The sequence below is a fragment of the Trachypithecus francoisi genome, unplaced genomic scaffold (assembly GCF_009764315.1).
Source record: "Trachypithecus francoisi isolate TF-2019V2 unplaced genomic scaffold, Tfra_2.0 Lachesis_group11, whole genome shotgun sequence".
In the NCBI taxonomy this organism is placed as follows: Eukaryota; Metazoa; Chordata; class Mammalia; order Primates; family Cercopithecidae; genus Trachypithecus; species Trachypithecus francoisi.
This window is the reverse complement of record NW_022681456.1, coordinates 26582380-26608796: the sequence shown is the minus strand read 5'-3', so window position 1 is coordinate 26608796 and position 26417 is coordinate 26582380. Positions and strand designations below refer to the sequence as shown.

General features: G+C 44.1%; 1 protein-coding gene and 1 long non-coding RNA gene across 8 annotated transcripts in view; one reads left to right on the top strand and one right to left on the bottom strand.

Annotated features, from left to right (window-relative positions):
- The window catches only part of RFX4 (regulatory factor X4), a 179054-nt gene that overhangs the window by 90130 nt on the left and 62507 nt on the right, over positions 1 to 26417 (top strand). For 4 of the 5 annotated variants that reach the window (XM_033220778.1, XM_033220779.1, XM_033220781.1 and 1 more), the window contains exons 5-8: positions 10199 to 10260; positions 15051 to 15264; positions 17439 to 17516; positions 24860 to 25023. In XM_033220778.1, the coding sequence (XP_033076669.1) occupies positions 10199 to 10260; positions 15051 to 15264; positions 17439 to 17516; positions 24860 to 25023 (518 nt within the window). Of the gene's footprint in view, positions 1 to 10198; positions 10261 to 12897; positions 13108 to 15050; positions 15265 to 17438; positions 17517 to 24859; positions 25024 to 26417 lie in introns of those variants that run through there. The other variant, XM_033220780.1, reaches the window with a different exon arrangement.
- Positions 6294 to 12904, bottom strand: LOC117089475. Of its 3 annotated transcripts, none has more exons than XR_004439624.1 (5): positions 12856 to 12904; positions 10197 to 10375; positions 9276 to 9355; positions 8809 to 8924; positions 6294 to 6463 (listed from the first exon to the last, which is right to left on the bottom strand). It is a non-coding gene; the product is annotated as an uncharacterized LOC117089475 (long non-coding RNA). The 3 variants fall into 3 exon arrangements; XR_004439623.1 differs by lacking the exon at positions 12856 to 12904 and adding an exon at positions 12715 to 12846; XR_004439625.1 differs by lacking the exons at positions 8809 to 8924; positions 12856 to 12904 and adding an exon at positions 12715 to 12840.

Sequence of the window (26417 nt, the reverse complement as noted above, 5' to 3'; positions counted from 1 at the left end):
GAAATTTTTGCTTAAAACTCGTGTTTCTTTAAAAAAAAATTGCACCCACAAAATGATGTAAGAGTATCCTGCATACTGGGTTACCTTCAACAGGAGTGCGGTGTATGGGGAGGAGAATGGACAGGGGAGATGAGTGACATGGCCACCACCACCTGAAGAAGAACTCCAACTGCTCCAGAGAGAGTAGTTCTCCAGAGCTTCTCTGCTTCCCACCCCCATCCCCGTGGAGCCCCCAGCTCTGTCTGCCCAGGCTGAAAGAGAGAAGGGTGGGATTCATGAGTAATTAAAGGGAATTTGGAAGGCTGGGATGTTGCGGAATGTTAGATCAGTAGCTAGAACAGCATGTGGCGTTCTTTAGGCAGGCTTCATTGAATCCATACAAAAAAAGAAAGAGGGGCTGCCTGCCTGTCTGCTCATTTATCAAACAGCAAAGCTCAACTTTCACAGCTCCACAAAAGTGTTTTACTGTTTGCTGAGTCTTGCTCCAGAAATTAAAAGCTGAGCAGCCTGAGCGGGGCTGAACCGACCCTGCGTTTTGAGACTCAAACTAAATTGTCCTGGGCTTTCAGATTCAGGGACCAGTTGATTATTTGGTGAAAGAAGAAGAGAATAATTTGTAATTTGCAGCCCATAAGAAACACTTAAAAAAAAAAAAAAGCCAAACCTCCTTCCCACAGGTTTTTGTTGCAGCTGCAAGGAGGAGGTGCTATCTGCAGCAGCCCTTTCTTTGCTCAGAGTGGGAAAAGTCTTGACCTGCATTTGGGCAGAATGTGATGTGATACAGCAGCACTTCCACCCATCCCCCATCCCCTACTCACAACAAACTCCCTTGCCTCTCATTTCTTTATTTGAGATTGCCTTTTTCTCTCTTTGGAGGGGGAGGAGGAGAAGATTTGGCCATCAGATACTTTTAGGTAAAAGAATTTTCACAAACAGAACCAAATATTCCAACCACACTAATATGTTCCTTGGGAAAGCATAATATACCACAAAAGCCCCAAAACTAGATTGAATGAGGAGCGTCTGCAAATCCATGAAAGGATGGAAGTATATAGGGCTAACTCCATCAGTGAAGAGAAAGGGCTAGAAAATAATGATAACCAGAGGACGAGTCACTAGAGAGGCAGAGAGGAGTGTTAGTAGATATGGACCCCCTGCTCCGGCCCCTCCCTGGCAGCTGGTCACTCCTCACTCCCTTTCAGCCAGCGGGCTGTGAAAGGCTGCTGAAGTTGAGCTCTTGCCCTCCACTCTTGTCCTGCTTCCGGCTGGTGAAGTCCCAGGAGGCAAGCCTGGGTACCCAGTCTCTAGGCTCTCTGATTCTGCTACAAGCCTGTGAGATAAGCTGAGCGAGTGTTATAATCCCCACTTTATAGATGAAGAAACTGATGCTCAAATGGAAGAAAGAGCAAAAGGTCTTTTGTGGCTTTTCAATTTAGCACATTTTTATAAATTGTTAATGCTGTCCTATACTTTATAAAAGTGTGTTTTAAGAACACTGAAATGTGTCTCCCCTTGGATAAAGCAGCTCCACCTTTGAGAAACTATCATGAGGAAGAAATCCCAAAACAAAGTATCCAGGATAAAACACAAAAATCATGACACACAAAGATATTGCTTATAGCATTATTTGCATTAACACAATGCTGGAGACAACTTCAATGGCCAAAGAGGAATGATTCTTTCATTCTTTCATTCATTGAGTCAATGAATTAATGCACCGAGCCACCTTCTCTCCCACCTGGACTGCTGCAGTAGCCTTCCAGCTGGTTTCCCTGCTTCCACCCTTGCCCCAAGTCAGTTCTCCACACAGCAGCCAGGGTGACCCTTTTGCATGGTAAGTCAGATCTTGTTCCCCACTTCCCTCCTTAAAGCCCTCTGAAGTCTTCCCATCTCACTAAAAGTAAAAGCAGACATGCTTACAAAGGCCTGCAAGGCCCTGCAAACCCCTCCAGCCCCTCAACCTCTCCTCCTGCCATTCCCTTGCCTACCGGCTCTGCTCCAGTCACATGGGCCTCCTCGTTCTTCCTGAAACAAATGAGACAAGCTCTCACCCAGGGCCTTCCCATGGGCTATTCCTTCTTGCAGTTTCCTTCCCCCAGATATCCACAAAGTTCATTCTCTCACTTCCTTTAGGTCACCACTCAGATGCCACATGATCATGGAGTCCTAATCGCCCCAAACAAAATAACACCCCCACCTCCATTTTCTTTCTTTCTTTCTTTCTTTTTTCTAAGACAGAGTCTTGCTCTGTCACTCAGGCTGGAGTGCAGTGGTGTGATCTCGGCTCACTGTAACCTCCACCTCCCAGGTTCAAGCAATTTTCCTGCCTCAGCCTCTTGAGTAGCTGGGATTACAGGCATGTGCCACCACGCCCAACTAATTTGCATATTCTTAGTAGAGACAGGGTTTCACCATGTCGTCCAGGCTGGTCTTGAAATCCTAACCTTCGTGATCTGCCCGCCTCGCCCTCCCAAAGTGTTGGGATTATAGGTGTGAACCACCACACCCGGCCCCCACCTCCATTTTCTTTACTCCCCTCGCCTTGCTTTTGTGTTCCCCTCTGGAGTACTTACCTGATAGAAGATACATTGACTTTTTCATTTATTTTTAGTCTTCTCACACTAGAATGTAAGCTTCTTGAACAGAGGCCGTTTCTGTTTTGCTCAGTGTGTTCCTCAGTGCCTAGCAAAATGTCCGGCCTATAGCACAATCTCAGTAGATATCTTCTGGTGAATGAATCCAAGCTTTGTACCATTAGCCAACCTATTATGGTTATTGAGGCTGCAGCTTGTTGAATGTGGGGAAAATGAGACTGGAGATCTGGTTTGTGTGGAGTCTTACAGGCCTAGGTAAGGACTGTACAGAGCTAAGTAGAACATTGATTATTCATAAAGATTCTGTGGGGGTGGCAGAGTTGGAGAAATTTGGCCAAAGAATACAAACTTTCAATTAGGCAGGAAGAGTAAGTTCAAGAGATCTATTGCACAGCATGGCAACTATAGTTAATAACAATGTATTCTTGAAAATTGCTGGCCAGGCACTGTAGTTCAGGCCTGTAATCCCAGCACTTTTGGAGGCAGAGATGGGTGGATCACTTGAGGCCAGGAGCTTGAGACCAGCCTGGCCAACAAGGCAAAACCCCATCTCTACTAAAAATACAAAAATTAGCTGGGCATGGTGGTACATGACTGTAACTGCAGCTACTCAGGAGGCTGAGGCACGAGAATCACTTGAACCCAGGAGGCAGAGGTTTCAGTGAGCTGAGATCATGCCACTGCACTCCAGCCTGGGTGACGAGTGAGACTCTGTCTCAAAAAGAAGAAAAAAGAAACAAGAAGACAAGAAAATTGCTAAGAGGGTACATTTTAAGTGTTCTCACCACAGAAAATAACAAGTATGGAAGGTAATGCATATGTTAATTAACTCAATTTAGCTATTCCACAATGTATACATATTTCAGAACATCATATTGTACACCATAAATATACACAATTTTGTTTGTCAACTTTAATTTTAAAAAAAAGATTCTATGGATTGCATAACTATGGTCACCCAACAAGTAGCTCAGGGAAAGTTTCTGGGAGGAAATAAGGTACAAGCTGAGATGTGAGGATGAGTACACATTAGGCAGAAAAAGGGTGTAAAGAAAGGGCTCCGGACAATGAGAACATCCTGTGGGAAGGGCCAGAGTAAGACAGAACACAGTGTGTTCAGGAAACTTGGAAGAAGTTCCATTCCGTATGGCTGGAGCACAGGAATTGGGAGAGGAAGGGAAGAGGTAAGCTGGAACAAAGGCAGGGCCAATTAGGCAGGACCTGGTGGGTCTGGATTCTGTTTAGAGGCTTCATGGAGAAGTGGTCGTGACGGGGCATGACAGGAAGCAGGGCCAGTGAGACCACTGCAACAATCCAGGTGCAAGACCATGGTCCTGGGATGCATGGAGATAGGAGGATATGGGTAGAATCAGGATATGAAGATAGAGGGTAGAACTTGGTCACAGGTTGGAAGTGGCATGTACAAATGGCACGTACAATCATGGTTTGAGGAAGGGTGAGTTCTGGTGTGGTCAGGTAACAGGGAAAGTCTCACAGAGCAGCGGAGTGCATGCTGGGTGGCTGGATAGGCTCTGAGGGCGCAGGTAGTAAGGAGGGAGAGAGAGTTGAGGGTAGAAAGTGCAGAGGTATGGGCCTGGGAAGCATTCAGGGAATAGTGCAGCACCAAGTAGTCTGACTTGGACAGAACCTCGAGTTCATGGAAGGAAATTTAGGGAGAAAAGATGGAAGCAAAGAGTGGTGTCTGAGTTTCAATCAAAAGAACCTCTGCTAAGTCAGGTGACCATGGAGATTGCCAGAGGCCTTTAGGTAGACAAGTAATGATCTGGATCATTCCTTCAGTAAACCTACCTGGGGACCTCAATTATGCAAACAATGATTTTTGATTAGCATTTTATTAAGCAGGAGCGTTTCACTGCCAGACTGCCACTTGAGTGGATGCAGGTAAATTTCATCCAGGAGGAGACACAGGGCTGCCTGCTGATGTCACTGTCCCCTCAGCTGCTTCCCACCTTCCCTAGCCTATTGGGTGCAGGGCCCTCAGATCCTGTTCATAGCAGAGGCCACCAGGACATTTCCAAGAGGGTCAGCGTGAAAAGAAGAGAAGATAAATCTTCACTGAAGAGTCGATGAGAACGAGAAATCATTTCATTCCTCAAACACACCCAATGTGTAAATGCAGGAATATGACATAAAAGAAATAAAGGTTGCTGTTAAAGGAAGGCATGAGAGGCTTGGGGACATTTTCATTCATCCAGAAAGCCGTGTGGTGGTAGAGTGTTAAGTCGGACTGGATGCATTTAAATCGTAGGTCTGCATCTGAGCTGTGTGGCTTTGTGCAGGTTGCTTAGCCTCTCTAAGCTTCAGTTTACTCATCTATACCGAGGGAATAGCAGTGGAACCTGACACTGGATTGTGATGATCAACTGAGATAATACACGTAAAGTGGTTAGCACAGTGCCTGAGCCAGGACTGGAACGCAGTTGAGCCTGACTTCGAAGCCTGTGTGCCTAACCACTGTATACCACTGTTTCCCAATTCACTAGGAAAACAGAGAAAGGAGGCAGCTAAGGTTGCATGGGAAGGGCCACAGGGCAAGTGGGAGAGGCTCAGAGAAAGCTAGGGAGTTCCTTGGGGGTGAGCGGAAACAGTGTGGCCTTGGCATTCCAGGCAAAGGGAACAGCATTGTGGATGTGGGAGCAACATGAGCCTGGAGCTCTGGGGAGTGGCTGGATTTTAGGCTGGGCAGCTGGGTGGGAGTTGATCACAGAAGGCCTCATGGACCAGCCTGAGGAGCCTGGATTTTTATTCAGAGTGGGCAGCGAGAAGACATCCGGCATTTTCAATGAGGAAGTGAATGATCATATTGGCATTTTAGAAAGATCCTGCTGCTGAGGCTGGGTGTGGTGCATGTACCTATAGTCCTAGCATCTCTGGAGGCTGAGGCAGGAAGATCTCTTGAGCCCAGGAATTCAAGGCTGCAGTGAGCTAGGATAGCACTACTACTCCAGCCTGGTCAACAGAGTGAGACCCTGTCTCAAAAAAATTAAAAAAACAAATCCCATTGGTGAGGCAACAAGACTGGTGGCAGGGAAACCAGTTAGAAGAATGTTTCTGTGGTCCAAGCAGTGAGAGATCACAGTGGACTAGTACAGTAGTAGGGGTAAGGGCAGATAGAGAGAAGGGGCTAAGTTCAGGAGACGTCCTGAAGGCAGAATCAGTAGGGGTTGTGCAGTGTTAGGAAGAGAGGAGTCAGGGAGGACTCTCCTGTTCTGTCTTAGGTAACTCAGCGGAGGTTGATGCTGGTCACACAGATTCTAAAACTGCATGTATTGATCTATATATTACTTAAAAAGAATAAGTAAAAAACATCAGGAATGAAGGGAGTCATAGATTGAATTGATCCGTGAATTCCCAAGCCCCATGCTATGGCTTGATAATTCCTCAAGATCACAGTGCATAGAATTATAAACACACTGATTGTACATGTTATTGCCTCAGAGGGGTAGAACAAATGGCTCCAGAAGGCCAGTCATTCCCCAGGGGCCTTCTGGCACATCTCTAGAATATAGTCAGCAACCCCTGGTACCTTAACCTAGGGCCAGGCATCAGGGGCTTGGCCTGTGTTGCTTTATAGATGTTATGTAGGATACCATTTGGATAAACACTTAGAAAGATTTCAGAACTTAGCCCAGTCTCTTAAATCAAGTAATCATAAGACTTAGCAACCAAACAAAACAATGCTGTTTTCTTTAATTATCTACATATTGTTTATAGAAAATAGGAAATGATTTATTTTTTAAAAAAGGAAAGAAAGAAAAAAAAACCAACATAACATTCTGGTAGATTTTAGGTACTTCTTCCGAGATTATCTTGAACTTTCACTGTTATTTCAATACGGAAATCCTTTTCTATTTGCAAAAAACAAAAAGTTGATTTAGTACATAAATATACAAACTCTTTTTGTTCTACCCACAATCCTAATACCCTAATGAATATCCACTTTCATTTTACCACATTTCCTGTTTATTCCTATATTTTTATAAATAATTCTGTTATATAACTATAACATAAACATAGATTGAGATCTGCTATTTCATTTAACATTATAAGCATTTTCTGTGTTGTGACACAGTTTTTGTTACCATCATTTTTAATGGCTATTTCACAATTTCTACAGGGTGTATATATGCTATCATGTTTTTAGACAGTTTTCTATCATTAGACATTTATGTTGTTTCTAATTTTTCACTCTCATTAGTAGCCTCACATTTAGCTGTTCTTATTTTAGATTATTTCCTTGGAATTAATAGATCAAAAATATGAGTACTTTATGGCTTCCTATGTATTTTAAAAATGCTTTGGGGAAGGGTTGTGCTAATAAATTACATCATCAGCCATCTGAGTATTCCAGTTTTACTACAGCCTTGACAGCACTGAATATTATCCTTTCCAAAATGTCTGTGAATAACAGAGGGTTAAACATGGTGCCTTACTGGCTGAGCACAGTGGCTCATACCTGTAATCCTAGCACTTTGAGAGGTTGAGGTGGGCGAATCACTTGAGATCAGGAGTTCGAGACCAGCCTGGCCAACGTGGCGAAACCTTGTCTCTACTAAAAATACAAAAATTAGCCAGTTGTGTTGGTGGGCGCCTGTAGTCCCAGCTACTTGGTAGGCTGAGGCAGGAGAATCACTTGAACCCAGGAGGTGGAGGTTGCAGTGAGCCGAGATGTGCCACTGCACTCCAGCCTGGGCAACAGAGTGGGGGCTCTGTCTCAGAAAAACAAAAACCAAAAAATATGATATTTTACTGTTGTGTCCATTTGTCTAGGAGAAATTTTCCAGACCTAAACATAGGAAAATTTCTACTTTTTCTAAGGAACTAGTTTGAACTTATATTGATACTGGGACTCTTGGCACTCTATTGTGTTATCTTCTTTGCTTGGGTGGTTAGGAAACTCAGAATCCACTTTTAACCAATGTGAAAAATCCCCTGGCTCAATTTTTTTTTTTTTTTTTTTTTTGAGACGGAGTCTCGCGCTGTCACCCAGGCTGGAGTGCTGTGGCCGGATCTCAGCTCACTGCAAGCTCCGCCTCCCGGGTTCACGCCATTCTCCTGCCTCAGCCTCCCGAGTAGCTGGGACTACAGGCGCCGCCACCTCGCCCGGCTAGTTTTTTGTAGTTTTTAGTAGAGACGGGGTTTCACCGTGTTAGTCAGGATGGTCTCGATCTCCTGACCTCGTGATCCGCCCGTCTCGGCCTCCCAAAGTGCTAGGATTACAGGCTTGAGCCACCGCGCCCGGCCTCCCCTGGCTCAATTTTTATGCTTCCCTTGTTTTCTTTCTATCTCTATTAGCATGTCTAGTCTGTTCAGTAGTGTGCCTTTGTGAACAACTGCTTCAAATCCTGGCTCTGAAGCCATTCATATGATGAAAGTCTGAAGGGCTTGGCTACAGATTACTATAAATCCAAGGTGATGAGGCCACTAAACCTGGATTCAGTCTTAGGCAGCACTGCTAGACAAGGTGTTTAAAGAGCACTGTTACTGACCCCATCTTGAATCACTGCCTTTTACTCAGGTCACAACAATTTGAGAGGGACATAAAGTAAAAAGCTTGGATCCTCAGTTTATAAGAGTCAGGGTTAAAGAGAGGGGATTTATTGCCTACAAAGTGGTACCCTTAAAGAATTCAGAGACTTGTTGCATCATTTTGTTCAGTATTATCACCACGAGATGGTATTTTAAAAAGCCTTTTTTACTTCCAAAAGTGGTTTCATGATGCTATCGCATTAGATTCTCTAAACATTCTTGTGAGGTGCATCTTTTTGTCTACTATTTTCAGATACTGAAATGCTGCCCCACCCATTCTCCACACTGGAGGTGGTCAGCTCCCCAGTGTAGAGAAATGGTCAGTCTTCCTGCTACCTGTTCAAGGTTCTCAATTTCTCACTAATTTGTGCACTTCTGTCGATCCCACTGATGCCATTTTAGTTGAGATCACCAACACCTAGCCCTCCAGTTAGGGGAAGACTACACAACCCCTTAGTCCTCAAATGTCACAGGAGGAAATTCAGGCACAGAGAGGTTAAATAGTATGTCCAAGTTCAAACAGCTAACAGGGTCATAGTCTATATTTGTTGAGTGAGTGAGTAAATCAATCAATGAGAGTATTGATGTGGATAAAAGAGGGGTGAATAGATGGATAGAGATTCACCCCCATCCCTAGAGAAAGCACTCAAGGCTTATACCCTACCAATAAGAAATCAGCAACAGCATCACTTCTCATGAAGGCTTACTCTCTCTGACCATGCATGCCTGCTCAGTGCTGTACCAGGAGGGAAGGGAGTCTTTGTTACATTTGAAAAATCCCTGGAAGTAAAAGGGTCATCAGGACAATTAGTGGTAATAATGGGTAATATTTATTAAGCACTTACTAACTGCCAGGTACCACTGCCAACCATTTACATACATTCACTTTTTAAAATTTCACAATAACTCTAGAGGTTATTATCATTCCTATTTTACAAATGGGGAAACTGAGTCATGTGGATGCTAAATAACTTGCCCAAGGGCACCCAGCCTAACCAATGCCTGAGCTTGCATTCAATTCAGGTAGTTGAGTTCCAGAGTTCTTGCACGTTACCCCTGCCCAGTCATGCCTCTCCACAAACATCATCTCCTTAAACCCCAAGGAGAGGTGCCCCATGGTTGTGTTTTCACCTTGAGAGATGCTCTCTCTTCACAGATTTCTTGTGAATTGATGTGGCTGTCCTGGGCAACAGCAATTATCATCCTCTGCTCTGCAGACAGAAAAAAGATACCCCCAGGCTTTCATTCCTTCATTCAACAAATGTGGATTGATATCTTTGCATGTGCCAAACCCTGCATGAGGTCCTTGCTCTCATGGAGCATGTGTTCAAGTAGGAGGAGACATAAACTAAGCACCCAGAGAGTAAGGGAACAAGATAACTTCAGATAGTGCTAAATGATAAGAAGACAAAGCAGGGCCATGTGACCCTTGTGCTACTCCACACTGGCTGGTCGAGAAGGCCTCTGGGCAGAAGGACATTGTCCAGACGCCTGAATGGTTTAAGAGGAGGCAGTCTTGTGAAGAGCTGAGTGAAATTCCACTCCTGGCTGCAGTACAAAGCCCCCCTCCCCACCACCCCACCATGTGGAGCAATGCTCGTGTGTTTCAGTAACAGGGAAAACAATAAAAAGCCAGTGTGGCTGGGATCTGGTGAGTAAAGGTGAGAATTGTAAGAGAAGGCCAGGTAAGCAGGATGAGTTACAGAGGCTAAGTTTGGGTTTTAGTTCCAAGTGCCATGGAAACCACTGGAGGGTTTTAAACAGGGGAGTGGCATGTTCTAGACCAACCAGAATTCTCCTTCCATTGTGAGTAGGAGGGGGTGAAGCACAGAGTGGCCAAGTGAGACCCCCTTAGTATCCAGAGCCTCACAACCATCCAAGCACTCCCCACTCTGACACCAGTAGTCTTCTCCAGGGTCCTCACAGACTCCTATTAAGTCATTGCAACCAAGGACCTATGTTTTCCTCCCTTCTGTAGATGGCTGTTTGTAAAACTCAGTCACTGTGCTCCCAACTCTTCCCAATGGGTAACTGATTCTTGTGTTGACTTACAGATCATAAGGCAGCAGTTTCCTCAGTTAACCACCAGAAGACTCGGGACCCGAGGACAGTCAAAGTAAGCACTGGACGGCCATTCCACCTGCAGAGCGCGTATCTGTGGGCCTTGAGACAGGCCAGAACTTTGGTTCTTTATCCTGAGCTCTGTCTGCAGGCCTGGCAGAAGTCTGTGCCTAGAGGGAATATGGAGGAGCTTTATGATGGCCAGGACCCCTCTCTCAGGACTTCTGAAAGAGAGGTTGTCCAAAAGCCCAAGACGAGTTGGCTCTGCTGCTTTAAGGAATCTGATTTTATACCACCTTGCTTTTAGGCATATTTTGTAAAATAGTCTAGGGCATCTTTGAAAGGATTGCCTTGTGGCTTCTTGGATGATCACCAGGTTATCTGGACTGTTTTGCTGAGCAAACTCCGCTCTGATAGTATCTAGTAGACCAGAGAAGCAAAACTGTGCTATTCCCGGCATGGGAGATGGGGCAGAAAGGTCCAGCTGCACCATGGTCCATGAGGGCTCATGGTTTCCCACTCATCAGTTTCATCAAGCAACGAACCAACTCATGCTTTATACTTTCTGTGTGTCTCATATGTGGTGCTAGGTACTGGGAACACAGGAGCAAATCAGTTGCTGCCCTCATGGAGCCTACATTCTGGTAGGAAACACAGATAAAACCGAGAATCAGCTTGTGACAAAGAAGTTGTAGCAGAGAGCAACAAAAGAGGAATGACCAGGGAAGGTCTTTTGGAGGAGGTTACATTGAAGAAAAGAGCAGGGGCGCGCAGAAGGCTGTGCAGACACTTGTCTGCTAGGTGTGAGTCCGTGGGAAGGGAATCTCTTCCTGTACTGCTCGGCCTTCATGAAAATCTGGATTTATAGGACTTGCCTCTAAGGATGTTTCAAAAATTGTTGGATGATCATAGGTGTTCCATGAAGAAGAGCAGCAGGCCCTTTAAGTTTGGTAAACACGAAGTTTAACAGTTTCCTTTACTGCAAGACTTCTCAGAACCCTTATTATGCTAATGTACAAGGTGACTCCACTAGAGGGTGCCTTATTATGCAGCATGTCTAAGCATTTTGACCATGTTGAGCAGGTCAGCACATAGTGACCTATAAAACACTGTAAGTTTTTAGAAAGGCAACCATATAGGACTTATAAGACTTGTCTTGAAGGATGTGTCAGAAGCATGTCCAGTGCTGGGCCAAACCCCTGTCCGTCAACAGCTCCTCTCATCCGTGGGCAGCACATCCCCATCCTCCAAGGGTGGGTTTGACTTTGGAGCCAAGGTAGGGAAAGAAAATGGCTGATCAAACTGGGAAGAACCCTTTTTTGGTAAAGTTCTGAAAATAATGAGACTAATTTTTTTGGTGTAGCTCGGAAGCTCTAGAACCAGTCTCTAAAGGGATTTCCAGACTATTGAACAAAGGACCTCTTGGAATAATTCCTAATAATTTTCCAAGATGACTATTCTGAAAAAAAAAAAAAAAAACCTCAGTTATAATTTTAAAATTCTGGTATTTGTTTAAAAGTGAGGTTTCAGCCTTGGTACAATTATAGATTACAAAAGCCAGATTCTTCCTTGTTTGCTGGTAAACACACAGTAGTCAATTCAAAATGTTGGTCAAACAGAAGAGTGGATGGATAGAAGGATATGGAATAAATGAAAATGAATTATTTTCCTCCAGCTCTTGGTCTTTGAGGAATCAGTGGCTCCAGTACCTTTGTTGCTCATTTCTAAGAAGAGTAGCAATAGTAAAGACACATAGTAAAGAGACAGCAGAAAAGTTTCCCATCCTGTATAAACAGAGAAAATTTCCTTCTGTCCACATGGGAGAGTCTGTTTTTGTTTTGTTTGTTTTTCTTTAACCTCGAGGTTGGCAAATTGGGCAATATCTTCTTTAAAAATTCTGTATAATCAATTTTATTGTATCCTCTTCCATAAGGATACTCCAAAGTTGATCACACCTTCGACCAGTTGAAAGGCAGTAAGAAGCTCTTGTCTCTAACCTGCATCATGGCCTTATAGAGAAACTCCCTTGGCAAATTGACCATGACAGAAGAAATCTGGGGGGTGGGCCAGGTGCAGTGACTCACACCTGTAATCCCAGCACTTTCGGAGGCCGAGGCGGGTGGATCACTTGAGGTCAGGCATTCAAGATCAGCCTGGCCAACATGGTGAAACCCCATCTCTACAAAAAAATACAAAAATTAGCCGGACGTGGTGGCACGCCCCTGTAGTCCCAGCTACTCAGGAGGCTGAGGCAGCAGAATCACCTGAACCCGAAAGGCAGAGGTTTCAGTGAGCTGAGATTGCACCACTGCACTCCAGCCAGAGTAACAGAGCAACACCTGTCTAAAGAAAAAAAAAAAAAAAAGCACATTCTGCACATGTATCCCCCCTCTTTTTTTAGAAGAAATTAAAAAAAAAAAAAGAAATCTGGGGGTGGCTGGTGAGGAATGTGTTGTCATGCCCTACAGAACTGAAATAGAAGAACTCGAGATCAGAGCAGTAGCTTAACTGTGGTTGTTGATTTTAGCTACGTGATCTCTGAATAGTCAAGAAGTGGTCTGGTCTGAACATATTAAATAATCTGGCTCTTAAGAAGTTATAAAGGTGAACTTTTTAAGGTTAGGGTGGTGTGTCATAACTGTCATCCCACCTGAAGCCACCGGAACCCCCCTCCTCCCCCACCCACGGAGTGACTTCCAGGTGGAAAGGCAGTTATGACAGTTGGGAAGTAGTAGAAGACACGGAAGGCACAGAAGGCAGACTTTGCTCAGCACAAAGAAGAATTTTCTGATAACCATACTGGCAAAATGAACTGGGCTGCCTTCGGAGGGTCTGAATTCTTCATCCCAGAAGGCATTCACATAGATTCAAGATGCCCACTAAGCAGAAATATCACGGAATGGTATCAGGAGTAAAGGAGGGCTGGGGAGAGGGAAGGTTTTGACGTGCTCATCTCTTCCCTCCTCGCGAAAGCCCTTCCCATAATTCAAAATGCCTTCTCATCTGTATTATTTTGTGACTTTCATCATATCTCCACGGGTAGAGAAAAGTAGTTAATATGTTGTGCAGTGTTTCTGAAAGCGAGGTCCATGGATGACCTAACATTTGTATTGCCATGGGACTGTGAAAATCTACTCTAGACCTACTAAACAGGAACCTTTAAGGGTGGGGCAGGGCCCAGGAGTCTCTATTTTCATATATATATTTTTTATTTTTTTTATTCCTAGCCACTAGACTACCAGGGATATTTTAATATGTTTTGTAGGTGATTCTTGTTAGTTGTAAAGTTTGAGACTCACTGGCTTAGTGGTTCAAAGCATTTGGGAGGTTTAAATCCTGCCTCTGCTACTTACTCACTGGGTGATCTTGGGTGTGAGACTTAAATTCTCTGGGCCTTAGTTTCTTTATCTATAAAAATGGGGATAATAATTAATTCCAGCCTTATGGGGATTTTGTGAGATTAAATAAGATAATGTGTGTCAAGCACTCAGTACCAGAGATCTCAAACTGATGTGCTTTAGAATTACCCCTGTGGTGCTGGATTCAGTGCTGATTCCTGGGCCCCATTCCCAGATGTTCTGAATCAGTAGGTCCTGAGAGAGGGCCCAGGAATCTGTATTTTGATTAAACTTTATAAATGATTCTGATAAAAATCAAAGTTTATAAGACCACCTTGCAGTGTTTTCAGTAGGATAGCACTGTGACTTCGTAGTCAAAGACCTGTCTGTGTTCAAGAACCTGTTCTTCCCCTAAACAGCTATATGACCTTAAACGAATTATTTGAGCTTTCTTGGCTCCAGTTTCTCATGTGTAGAAAGACTGTAATCATTTCCATTATTGGTTATTTTACAAATTGATGCATGCAAAATCCTGTGCAAAGTGCCTGGCATATAGCTAGTGCTCAACAGATTATAGCTAAAATCTAAACAAAATGCAGCCTCCAATCCCTTGTTAGTCTTAACTGAAAACATTGCTAATATTAAGCCCATTTTGAGTTAATAAAAAGTTCTGGTCTCTGTTTTATATTCAGTGTCAACTGAAGCACTGAATTTACTTTTTTAAAAATACAGTTTTTTGAGACTACTACATTTTAATTAAGAAAAACACAGGCCAAGGCCAGGCATGGTGGCTCACGCCTGTAATCCCAGCACTCTGGGAGGCCAAGGTGGGCAGATCACGAGGTCAGGAGTTCGAGACCAGCCTGACCAACATGGTGAAATGCCATCTCTACTAAAAACACAAAAATTAGCCAGGTGTGGTGGCGCACGCCTGTAATCCCAGCTACTTGGGAGGCTGAGGCAGGAGAATCTCTTGAATCCAGGAGGCATGGAGGTTCAGTGAGCTGAGATTGCACCACTGCACTCCAGCCTGGGTGACAAAGCAAGACTCTGTCTCAAAAAAAAAGAAAAGAAAAGAAAACCAAAGGCCAAATGAATTTGTATTGGAGGTACAGTTAGTAGTCACAAACGTATCTTGCTTGGGTCCCCACAGAGAAGGGACACTCAAGTGCTGGGATCCCATTTGGCTAGACATGAGAGATCAAGTACTAATGGAAAATTTTTCATCCCCTCTCTGCTTTGCAAAGTATTTGACTTAACGTTTTCTGTAGGAGGCAATTTTGGTTATTTTTACCTGCCTGATTGATGGCTGGCACTTTGTTTCAATTCTATATTTCAGATATTTTAGCCTTACAGGAGAGTTAACTCTTCTATCCCCAGGTAGGATGGCCCCAGCTTTCCTTGGCCTTGGGCAACACCCCCTACTCAGGAAACCTCACTTAATAATAGTGCATGTTGGTCTCTCTCTCTTTTTTTTTCTCTCTCTCTCCCTCCCCTTGTGGCCCAGGTACCATTACTATGGCATTGCAGTGAAAGAAAGCTCCCAATATTATGATGTGATGTATTCCAAGAAAGGAGCCGCCTGGGTGAGTGAGACAGGCAAGAAAGAAGTGAGCAAACAGACAGTGGCATATTCACCCCGGTCCAAACTCGGAACGCTGCTGCCAGAATTTCCCAATGTCAAAGATCTAAATCTGCCAGCCAGCCTGCCTGAGGAGAAGGTAACCACAACTAAAGTGATTCTTTGGGGTGGGTGGTTTCTCTCTCTCTCTCTCTCACCACACACACACACACACACACACACACACACACACACACACTTATTGCAAAACAGTGAGTTTAAAAATATAAAGATAGAAATCCAGGCCGGGAGAGATAACTCACGCCTGTAATCTCAGCACTTGGGAGGCTGAGGCAGGTGAATCACTTGAGGTCAGGAGTTTGAGACCAGCCTGGCCAACATGGTGAACCCCTGTCTCTACTAAAAATACAAAAAATTAGCTGGGTATGGAGGTGGGCACCTGTAATCCCAGCTGGAGGCTGAGGCAGAAGAATTGCTTGAACCTGGGAGGCGGAGGGTGCAGTAAGCCAAGATTGCACCATTGCACTCCAGCCTGGGCAACAAGAGTGAAACTCCATCTCAAAAAAAATAAAAATAATAAAAAGAAAAAAGAAAAGAAATCCAAATAAAGCATGGACTACAGTTAATAACAATTTATCACCATCAGTTTATTAGTTGTGACAAATATATACTAGCAATGCAAGATGTTAACAATAGGGGTGAGGCATATGGGAACTCCCAGTACTATCTTTACAACTTTTCTGTAAATCCAAAACAATTCTAAAATCAAATTTGCTCTATCAATCTCTATCATGTATGCCTATCTGTCTGTCTACCTATCATCTATCTTCTGTCTACCTGCATACCTGTCCTATGATCTTATGCTGTCTCATTTCATGAGGAAAGAACCGCTCCCGTCTGAATTGCTTTTCCACAGGATAAAGTTCATTTTCCCATGTGCTGCAGGGGATTTGGATGAAATCATAGTCTAACAGTCAAAGAAGATTTTATAGGTATAGTGAATCTGATAGTTTTGATCATGGAATATTTGGAGCAAGTTACTGGAAAAACAAATTTGGGGAAGTTTCCCTTGGAGTATCGCACCTTTTTTTTTTTTTTTTTTGAGATGGAGTCTTGCTCTGTCACCCAGGCTGGAGTGCAGTGGTGCAATCTTGGCTCACTGCAACCTCTGCCTCCCGGGTTCAAGCAATTCTCCTGCCTCAGTCTCCCAAGTAGCTGTGATTACAGGTGCCCGCCACCACACCCAGCTAATTTTTGTATTTTTAGTAGAGACGGGGGTTTCACCATGTTGGCCAGGCTGGTCTCAAACTTCTGACCTCATGATCTGCCTGCCTCGGCCTCCCAAAGTGCTGGGATTACAGGTGTGAGTCACCGCCCCCAGCTGAGTATCATATCTTTAATGCACCTATTGATGCAACCCAGTGCTGCTCTAACACATTGAGCTTCTACTAAGTCTCCATGTCACACTAGGATCTGGGATGCAGTGAAGAATGAGATGAGTCCTGCTTTCAGAAAGTTTAGAGTCAATTAGGGAGACAGATGCTTCTATAAGTCAACTTAAGTTTACGTAAAATGCATGTCTATGTTCTGAAATGAAGAAAATGAACTTATATCTGTAAAGGATACATTAAATCTAAGAAATAGATAAATATTTTTTCTTAATTTGCTTTTTTGGTCAATAAACACACAAATGAACTTCCTGCACCATGGATTTAAAATTCTCAGATAATTAAAAAAACATAAAAATAAAAAAAAATGATTGAATAAATGAAGGGGGAGATTTTTTCTTTTTCTTTTTTTTATTCTTTTTTTTGCTAAGCACATTGCAGAGAATTTCCAAATGTCTTATGGTGACTTAGGCAGAATCACCTTCATATAACTATACACTGATTTCAACTTTGTAGTGGTCTCAGCCAATGAAGAGAATTTAGTTCCATAAGCCCTGCTTAGCTCTACGTGCCAGGCACTGTGCTAGGTGCTGGATACATGAGCATGAATAAGATAGCATTTTTGTTTTCCTAGAGCTCACAGTCTCAGGGGGTGGAAAATGGGGGCAGAAGGAGAAACCAGCACATTCTGTACCTCAGGGAGAAATCCACTCGTGCTGTGTGAGCACAGAGGAGGGAGCTGAGGGTCAGAGAATATCACCCAATGAAAATCAGTCTCACCTGCGTCTAGTAGGCTGAGCCAGGTGTTAAGTGAATTCCATCCCCCACCAAAGGGAAGAAATGACTTAAAAACTGAAAGTCCAAGGGCAGCAGCAATGGATATTAATGTATGTCTTTGTTGTTGATTCTCCACCCACCCCCACAGGTTTCTACCTTTATTATGATGTACAGAACACACTGTCAGAGAATACTGGACACTGTAATAAGAGCCAACTTTGATGAGGTAGGTCAAGAAGGGTTGAGCTGTGAATACTCGGTATTAAAAATCTTATAGCACTAGCTCCTATTTCATGAGCTCCTGCTAGGTGCCAGGCCTGGCATCTGGAAGCCCTTCCTGGATACCCATTAGCTCACTTCATCCTCATGGGAGCCCATGAAGCAGGTATGATTATTATCCCCACTTTACAGACCTGACGTGTGTATAGCAGTGGACTTGGCCTCCTCGTCTGACTGAACTGGTGAACTGCCTCCAGGCCTATCAGCACATTAGGAAGATCATTTTGCCAGCGTATCATTATACCCAGGATTATAGATTCAGAGAAGCTAAAGAAAAGCTTCCTTACATTTTGGAAAAAATATATAAAAAACTTTATTCTATTTTGTATATTTAGGCTTTTCCTGAGGCTTGCCCACTTTGGTATATCTGGAGCTGGTTACCCTCCATTCCCAAGATCTGATCCATAGATTTCCATCAAATCCCATCAGTAGGGCCATCATTAAATACAAACAATGTAAGAAGTCCATTTAATTTTAAAATATTGTAGTTAAAGAATGGAGAGAGGAAATGAGAAAGGATGGAAGAACAATAACCAATAATAAAGTTACATAACTTTATTATTTTTTGAGAGAAGATAATATGGTCTCTAAAAGGACTATAAAAAACCCAGTAGTTATTGGTTTTATATAACTTCCCAGTAGTTATCTCTGGGAAGAGATCCCAGAGACTCCTTTGGTATGTGTGTTGTGGGGAGGGGGTGCTGTTGTAGGTGGAGGGGTATAAAAACAATGTCAGGTAAAAAATGCTCTTCTCCCATACTTTTCTGCCTTCCCACAGCTGTGTGCTTTAGGAGCAAATGTTTGTTGAGCACTTCCACTATTACTTTGCTCATAGACACAGCTGCAGATGAGATCACAGAGTGTGTTGGTAAAGAAGTACTGTTCTTCCTTCTCTTGACTTTTACCCACTAGACTTCTAAAATGTACTTTAAAATCTCCCAAATTACTTGAGCAACCATTTCAGTGAATTTTTTCTTTTAAGAAAGAAAACTCCCTGCTTTCCTTTGAACTGTGGTTTGGCTCTGTCTTACATTCCAAAGATCACTGAGATCAGGACAAATAATGATTCGTGACTGGCTAAGACAACACTAGCTGCTATAACAAATAACTCTCCAAATCTTAGCACACTGGAGGTTTATTTCCCACTCATGTCACAATCCAGTGCAGTTGTTCTTGGTTGGAAGGCTGGTTGCTGGGCGTTGCTGGGGGTGATTCAGGGACTCAGGTTCCTTCCACCCTGCCCTAAAGCTTTGGAGTCCTCTTTGTTCAGCTGATGGGTGGGGAAAAGAACTACTAGAAAGGCATACCCCCTACTTATCCTTGTCAGCCCAGAAATACAATAGCACTTCTGCCCGTATTCCATTGACAGGAGCTGGTCCCATGGCCCCACCTTAATGCAGCGGGGGCTGGGGAATGTGGTCCCTTACACTACTTACAGCAGCTTCCACTACTCACATCTCCAATGGATAGCTCTTCCTCTCTGCCACAGTTACCAACAACAAAACTAGTGGCAGTCCTCCCTTATGTTCATATGTAGCGTATTCATCTCAAAACTCACTCTCATTTCATTTGCTTAATTCCAACACTTAACTGGGTCCCATACTATCCTCTCTGCCACAGTTACCAACAACACAACTAGTGGTAGTCATCTCTTATGTTCGTATGTAGCTTATTCATCTCAAAACTCACTCCCATTTCATTTCATTTCATTAGCTTAATTCCAACACCTATTGGGTCCCATACATTATTGGAGAGATAAGTAAGACACAGCTGATGGGATGGGGGGAAGGCATGTAACCCGCAACTAGGATGCAGAATCATTGAGGGGCAGATGCTGCTATGGGAAGAGTGCCAGGCTTCGAGTCCCAAGCTTGGATTCAAGAGCTGGCTCTGCCTTTCAAGCCTCAATTCCTCATCCTAGAAATGAAGATTTAAAAATTCATCCCAATCTATTGAATTCACAGTGTTACAAGAAGGAAGAGATAAGACTATGCCTGGTAAAAGCTCTTTGTAAACTGCAAAAGGTCATACAAATGCTTGTTCTTTTCAGATGTATCAACCATAGTGTTGAGAGACTTGGCCAAGGCCACACAGTTGGTTAGGGCCAAAGGTGTGTCAAGGTCCTTTGTCCCCTGACACCCTTAGGCCAATTCCACGCCACTGGCAGGAATATTTGGTGGCTGCTTTTAAGATGGCTAATCAAGAAGTGACTCACTCTTCTCAGCCACAGAATAATGAAGGGAGACATTTTACCTCTGATGAGGATGGCTTTCTCCTATATCTGAGAAAAGTCATTGGTAAATGGATGGTGGATGTATCTGGCACACCTTGACTTTACAGTTGGTTTCAAGTCTTCTAGGTCTTTAATATTGGTTGAGGTTACAACTTATGCTAGTATCACAGTCCTAAATTATCTTGTTTATTCACTTGTTCATTGTTTGTCTCTACCACTATAATGTAAGCCTCTAAGGGCAGTAACCTCATCTGTCTTGATCACTACTGTATCCTCTCCAGCCATACTTTTAGGTTCTCAGTAAATATTTGTTGGGTGAATGAGTAGATGAATGGATGAACAGGTGTAGAAATGCCATTGACGTATAACATTGTCAAGCAACTAAAGAATGCAAATCTGAGGCCAGGCACAGTGGCTCATGCCTGTGATCCCAGCGCTTTGGGAGGCCAAGGTGGGTGGATCATGAGGTCAAGAGATCAAGATCATCCTGGTCAACATGGTGAAACCCTGTCTCTACTAAAAATACAAAAATTAGCTGGATACTCAGGAGGCTGAGGCAGGAGAATCGCTTGAACCCGGGAGGTGGAGGTTGCAGTGAGCCAAGATTGTGTCACTGCACTCCAGCCTGGTGACAGAGTGAGACTCTCTCAAAAAAAAAAAAGCGAATCTGCATTTAGGGGACTCGGGAATGTCTTCTCCAGACTACATTGTCCAATAAGCTGTAAAGTTCAGTAGTCTTGTGGTTGAGTCCCAAATCCCCCATTGACTCGCCTGAGACCTTGGGCAAGGCGCTTAACCTCTCTGAGCCTGGATTTCTTTTGCTACAAAATGAAAATAATAATTATACCTACCTCATAGTGAACATGAAATTGTGTATGTAAAATGTCTGATTTTGTTCTAGAACATGATAAATGTTAGGCATTTTTGTAATTATTTTGTTGAGATACTTCCAATCCTATAACACGTAGGGACCCCAACTGCAAGTCAGCACAGGTGTTTCCACAAGGTACCAATGTTCAGAATGAACTAAATGTGAACATGGACAAAGAAATAGAAAATTTGCTTAGTATTCCTAAGGAAATCATCTCCTCATACTTCACTGAGCTGAGAGACAAAGGGCAGAGAGTTTAGAAGACTGAAACAGATACCTCAGGAAACTGAATTTTATTAATAATTTGGAATCATTTGCCTCTGATTATTTCACTGTTTATGCTTGCAAGGTGTTAAGAACTTATCAGAACTCTCCCTTCTGCCTAATAATGTTTCCATTTGTTAAACACCTGCACGATGCCAAGCATTTTACATAAGCTATCATATTTCACCCTAATAGTAGGAAGACATGATTATCTTCATTTTACAAATGCTGGTAACTCTCAGAGTTATATGTTTAGTCCTGAGCTCCAGATTCAATCGACTTGAAATCTAACTTAACACGGCCAAACCAGAGCTCTTAATTTTCTGCCCTAAATCTGTTTTTCCCAGGTCTTAGATTGCCACTCCCCTCCACCCAATTGCTTAAGCCACAAACTTTGATTCTTCCCTTTCCCTCACCCTTCAGATTCAGTCCATTGGGAGATCCTGTCAGTTCCACCTTCTGCAGGGAAACACTGCATCTGTCCATTTCATGCCTAACTTCCAAGCCTTAGCGCTTGAGCTATGGCCATTCTCCCTCCTTCCTTTTCCTTCTCACCTGGAGGAAGAAGTATCATTGAACAATAAATGGCCTAAAATGCAGAGAGTAGGAAGGAAGAATACACATTCTACAAAAGCCACTCAGGAAACTGAGGACTGATCAGCCTTCCCTGTGCAGCTTGAACAGGCTTCAAACAGACAGATGCCTGCTAAGGACACTGATTTTGCACAGATTTGTTTGAATCCACACAACAACTGATCTTTTCTAGACGTTCTGCTAGAAATTGACTGCTCATATAAAAAAAAAGGGGTACGGCTGCCTGCAAGAAGAGCTAAGTAAGGCAAATGAATTCAAAATCTATCAACTCAAGAATCAGCTGGGCAGAGCTTCTTACTCAGAGTTGGAGGAGCAGACAAGAAGGCCCAGGACCTGACCTGAGCCTGATGCCCAGGGAGTGAGCTGGAATCGGGACAGTGGAGGGTCCTCTGGAGGGCAAGTACCTTGTCCAAAAGCCATGGACATCTCCAGGCTCAGGCCATGCTAGTGGTCAGCCACCGGGTTCCTCAATGACAGAAGTCTTGATAGGTGAGCAGAGCCACAGTAGAGATCCTGGCTGGGTGACACTCAGAAATGTAGGCAAGAAAGTCTCAAACACCTAGAGCAGGACACTGATCTCTTGAGCCCAGTAGTGGTAGTGCCTCCATGATATAATAGTAGTAAGAACAGCTAGCCTTTTTTTTTTTCTTTTTTTTTGAGATGGAGTCTTGCTCTGTCACCCAGGCTGGAGTGCAGTGGTGCTATCTTGGCTCACTGCAATCTCTGCCTCCTGGGTTCACACCATTCTCCTGCCTCACCCTCCAGAGTAGCTGGGAATACAGGCGCCCTCCACCACGCCCAGCTAATTTTTTTTTTTGGTATTTTTAGTAGAGGGGGGTTTCACCATGTTAGCCAGGACGGTCTCAATCTCCTGACCTCGTGATCCACCCGCCTCGGCCTCCCAAAGTGCTGGGATTACAGGCGTGAGCCACCGCGCCCGGCCTACAGCTAGCCTTTATTAAGCATCTACTATGTGCCAAGCACTAGAAGCACTTTTTAGAAATCTTTACCAAAACCTATACAGTGAATACTGCTTTTATCCCCATTTCACAGAAAGGGAATGGCGGCTTAGAGATGTGATACTCCTCAGTAGTGGAGCCAGGATTAGAACCCTGCAAGTCAGTCTTCACTCCTCCAGATTTTGTTTTAATTTTCAATCTGGACGAAAACTTTGCAGTATTTCCACTGTCATGGAATAAACAAGACTCTAACTGAAGTCTTTTCGATTTACAGACCTGACTTCATTAACCACTATGATCATGTTTTCGGTAATCGCCACTTCCCTCCTAAAAAGTCAGAGGGGCATGCCTTTCTCCCTGTTCCTTATCCTCCAAGCTTTCCATCCAGTAAAGTGCAGGCTGCAGGCATCAAGGAAGCCTATTCACACGAGGCTGAGATGGAGTCACCAGGCTAGAGTCGGGGCATGCTCCACTAGCCAGAGGCAGCCTGGTCAGAGGAAAATTAGGCCCTACTCCTTGGAGGGGCCTGAAGGATGCTGCAGGTTACCAGGGCAGGGGCAGAAAGCTGGGAAGTGGACAGCAGCCTAGGGAGAGACATGAGCCTCAGGAATGGGGTAGAAACCCAGTTACCATGTGAAGAACAAACTAGCCATAAGAGAGATTGTGGAAGGACTCAGGCAGACATAGGCTGTATCTTATCCATTCCCTGACTGGTTGTCTGGCTTTGGACAACTAATATCTCTGCAAATAAGAGTAATGATTCTCAGCTATAGTATTATGAGTATTATATGAAATCTAAGCAAAGTACCTGGCATATAGTAGGTACTCAATAAAGAAAGTTAATGGTGGCCAGGTGTGGTGGCTCACTGTAATCCCAGCACTTTGGAAGGCCAAGGCGTGCAGATCACCTGAGGTCAGATGTTCGAGACCAGCCTGGTCAACATGGTGAAACCCCGTCTCTACTTTAAAAATACAAATATTAGCCAGGTGTGGTGGCACACATTTAGAATCCCAGCTACTTAGGAAGCTGAGATAGGAGAATTGCTTGAACCCAGGAGGCGGAGGTTGCAGTGAGCCGAGACCACACCACTGCACTCCAGCCTGGGCAACAGAGCAAGACTCTGTCCCCGCCAAAAAGAAAGCTAAAATGGCAATAATACTTGCTCCAAAGTTTTAGACTAGAGGGACTCAATTATCTCCCACACCAAATCAGGATTGATTTGGGGAACCAGGGATGTGGATAATGCTACATGTGGAACTCAAGAGTGCCCATCTGTTGAGGGGAGAAGGAAACATGATACAGAAACCCATTGGAATGTATAAAAATTCAGAGTTATGTGTTCCCCAGCTTCGAGATGGGCTGCTCCCCAACTGGAGAAGTGCTGCAGATGTTAGTTGATAACTGAAGTCTAGATATTCTCAAATGTTATTATATACATCAGTTAATATTTTCTACTATTTCTCTTTACTTCCCTTAACTTTCCCACCCCTCCACCTCCTATTCTACTCAACATCTAACCCACAGCTAAAAGACAGAGGTGTAGGGGAGGCAGCAAGGGGTTCTCTGCTTTGGACATTCACTCTGCCCTTCATTCAGTAACAATGTGGCTCAAGTTCCTGCTGTCGTCATATTAATAATAATTGCATTTCTGGGTGCCTGCTATAATCTGGTTCTTTCTAGTGGTTTGGGGAGTTTTAAAAAGTCAATATACACACTTCATGTATCCGCATAGCTTACCACTCAGGTGTCACCATCTAGCATCCCATATAGCACCCACTGGCCAGGGAGATTTGGAAAATGGAAGAATTCCGACATGAAAAGCCTCTTGCACTTGACCCAATCTTTGATGCACAAATTTGAATCAGGAGAATTTTGTGTGTGTGGCACCTACTCTCCTCCCTTCAGTCACACTCCTTTTATGTGCAACTCCCATACCTTTCCCTTCCTTCCCAGAAAACCCAGGGGCCCCTGAGGTTCAGTGGGCTCAAAGAATAGTGAGTACTAGTGCTCCGACCTTTTTAAAAACAACGCCCCACCTTCCTTTCCTTAAACTCTTCCCAGGCCCCAGTAAGCATTGAAGGGGCTGATGGGTGAAAGTGCTTCATCTTTTGGGGCAGAGGAGACCCCAGCCTGCTAGGCTAGGCAGTTCTCCAGCAGTGAGCATGTTGCATGCCTAGGCAGAGGGAAGACTTGAAGTGGGAGAAACTCCCAGGGCCTCCTACAACGTGGCAGGCTGGGGGTGGCTTCTGCCACTGCAGGGGAAGTAAATGACAGCGTTGTAGACTGGGTTGGCCTTGGTGGAGTCCCAAGTTTCTGTTGGGAGGGCCCTGGGTAACCTCATGGTTCTTCTCTCTGTGGGTCAATACAGGTTCAAAGTTTCCTTCTGCACTTTTGGCAAGGAATGCCGCCCCACATGCTGCCTGTGCTGGGCTCCTCCACAGTGGTGAACATTGTCGGCGTGTGTGACTCCATCCTCTACAAAGCTATCTCCGGGGTGCTGATGCCCACTGTGCTGCAGGCATTACCTGACAGGTGGGCATGCTTATTCTTGTCTTCCTTCATGGCTGGTCCACAGAAGGGGCTGTTCGGCTTCTCCTGTACTGATTATAATCATGCACTGTCCACAGGCCTCCCTTGCAAAGACCATTAATATTGAACTCTTAAATATTAATGTTTATTTATATTTTGGAATATAAATAAACTGTTAATATTTTGAACCATTTGTGTGGCTTAAAATTCAAAGGTATAAGATGGTGTACAGTAAACAATCTCCCCACCAGACTCCTGTTCCCCAGACAACCCAGTCCTTTCCCAGAACATCAGATAGAATCATTTTCTTGGAGTCTGACCAGATCTGATATGCACATGTAATCAATACATATAATATACTGTTTTTCTTACTGAAATGGTGACATACACTATATACTGTTCTGTGCTTTGCTGTAAAACAAAACAACTTAACCTTGAAGTTTATGCTGGACAGCTTCCATGCCCCTCCAGATGCACTCTCCACACTTCATGCTACCTTCTGCTGGGGTTGGGGGTGGGGCATATGCTGATAGCATGGGCCACCACACAGGGTGCTTCTCAGGGAGGGATGGAGGGAGGAGAGTGAAGTCAGGAGACGGATTATCTGGCCCCCTCCCTGCAAGATTGTGTCAGGCTGGCTGGGTTCCTTCACTGGGCTGTGTTCCCTTCCAGGCAACTTTCCAGGCTGTCCTTGGGCACAGGGTGGACGAGAGCCTGTGGTCTGAGCCTTAGGTTGCAGCAGTCTCCCTTACAGTTCCTCTACCCCTGTCCACACCTTTGTGACATGTCCCTTGTAAATAAACCCACCCATTTACAGTAGCATTCCTTCCTGTGGGGACTGTTACAAAGCACATTCCACATCCATCTATAAGGAGCTTTTTTCTTTTTCACAACTGTATAGCGTTCCACCATCTTGCATTTAGTCGATTCTCTTGATATTTCCAGTTTTGTCCTACTACAAACAACACTGTGATGAATGACATTTCATTTACCTTTTTTTTTTTTAACATGGTGAAGTGTATTAGTTTCCTGTGACTACTGTAACAAATTACCACAAACTGGCAGGGTGACTTAAAATAACAGAAAAGGTATTTTCTCCCACACTTATGGAGGCCAGAAGTCCCAAATCAAGCATTGGCAGGGCTGGTTCCTTACTGAGGCTCTGAGGAAAAATATGTGCCATGCCTGTCTTCTGCTTCCGGTGTTGCCAGCAATCCTTGGTGTTTCTTGGCTTGCAGACGCATCACTCTAACCTCTGCCTCCACCTTCACAGTGCTTCCTGCTCTGTGTGTGTGTGTGATGTTCAACCTGTATACCTTTTCCCCACCCCCGTCTTATTGCACTGGCTAAAATCTTCAGGATGATGTCCTAGCCTAGGCAAGGGTGGACATCTTTGC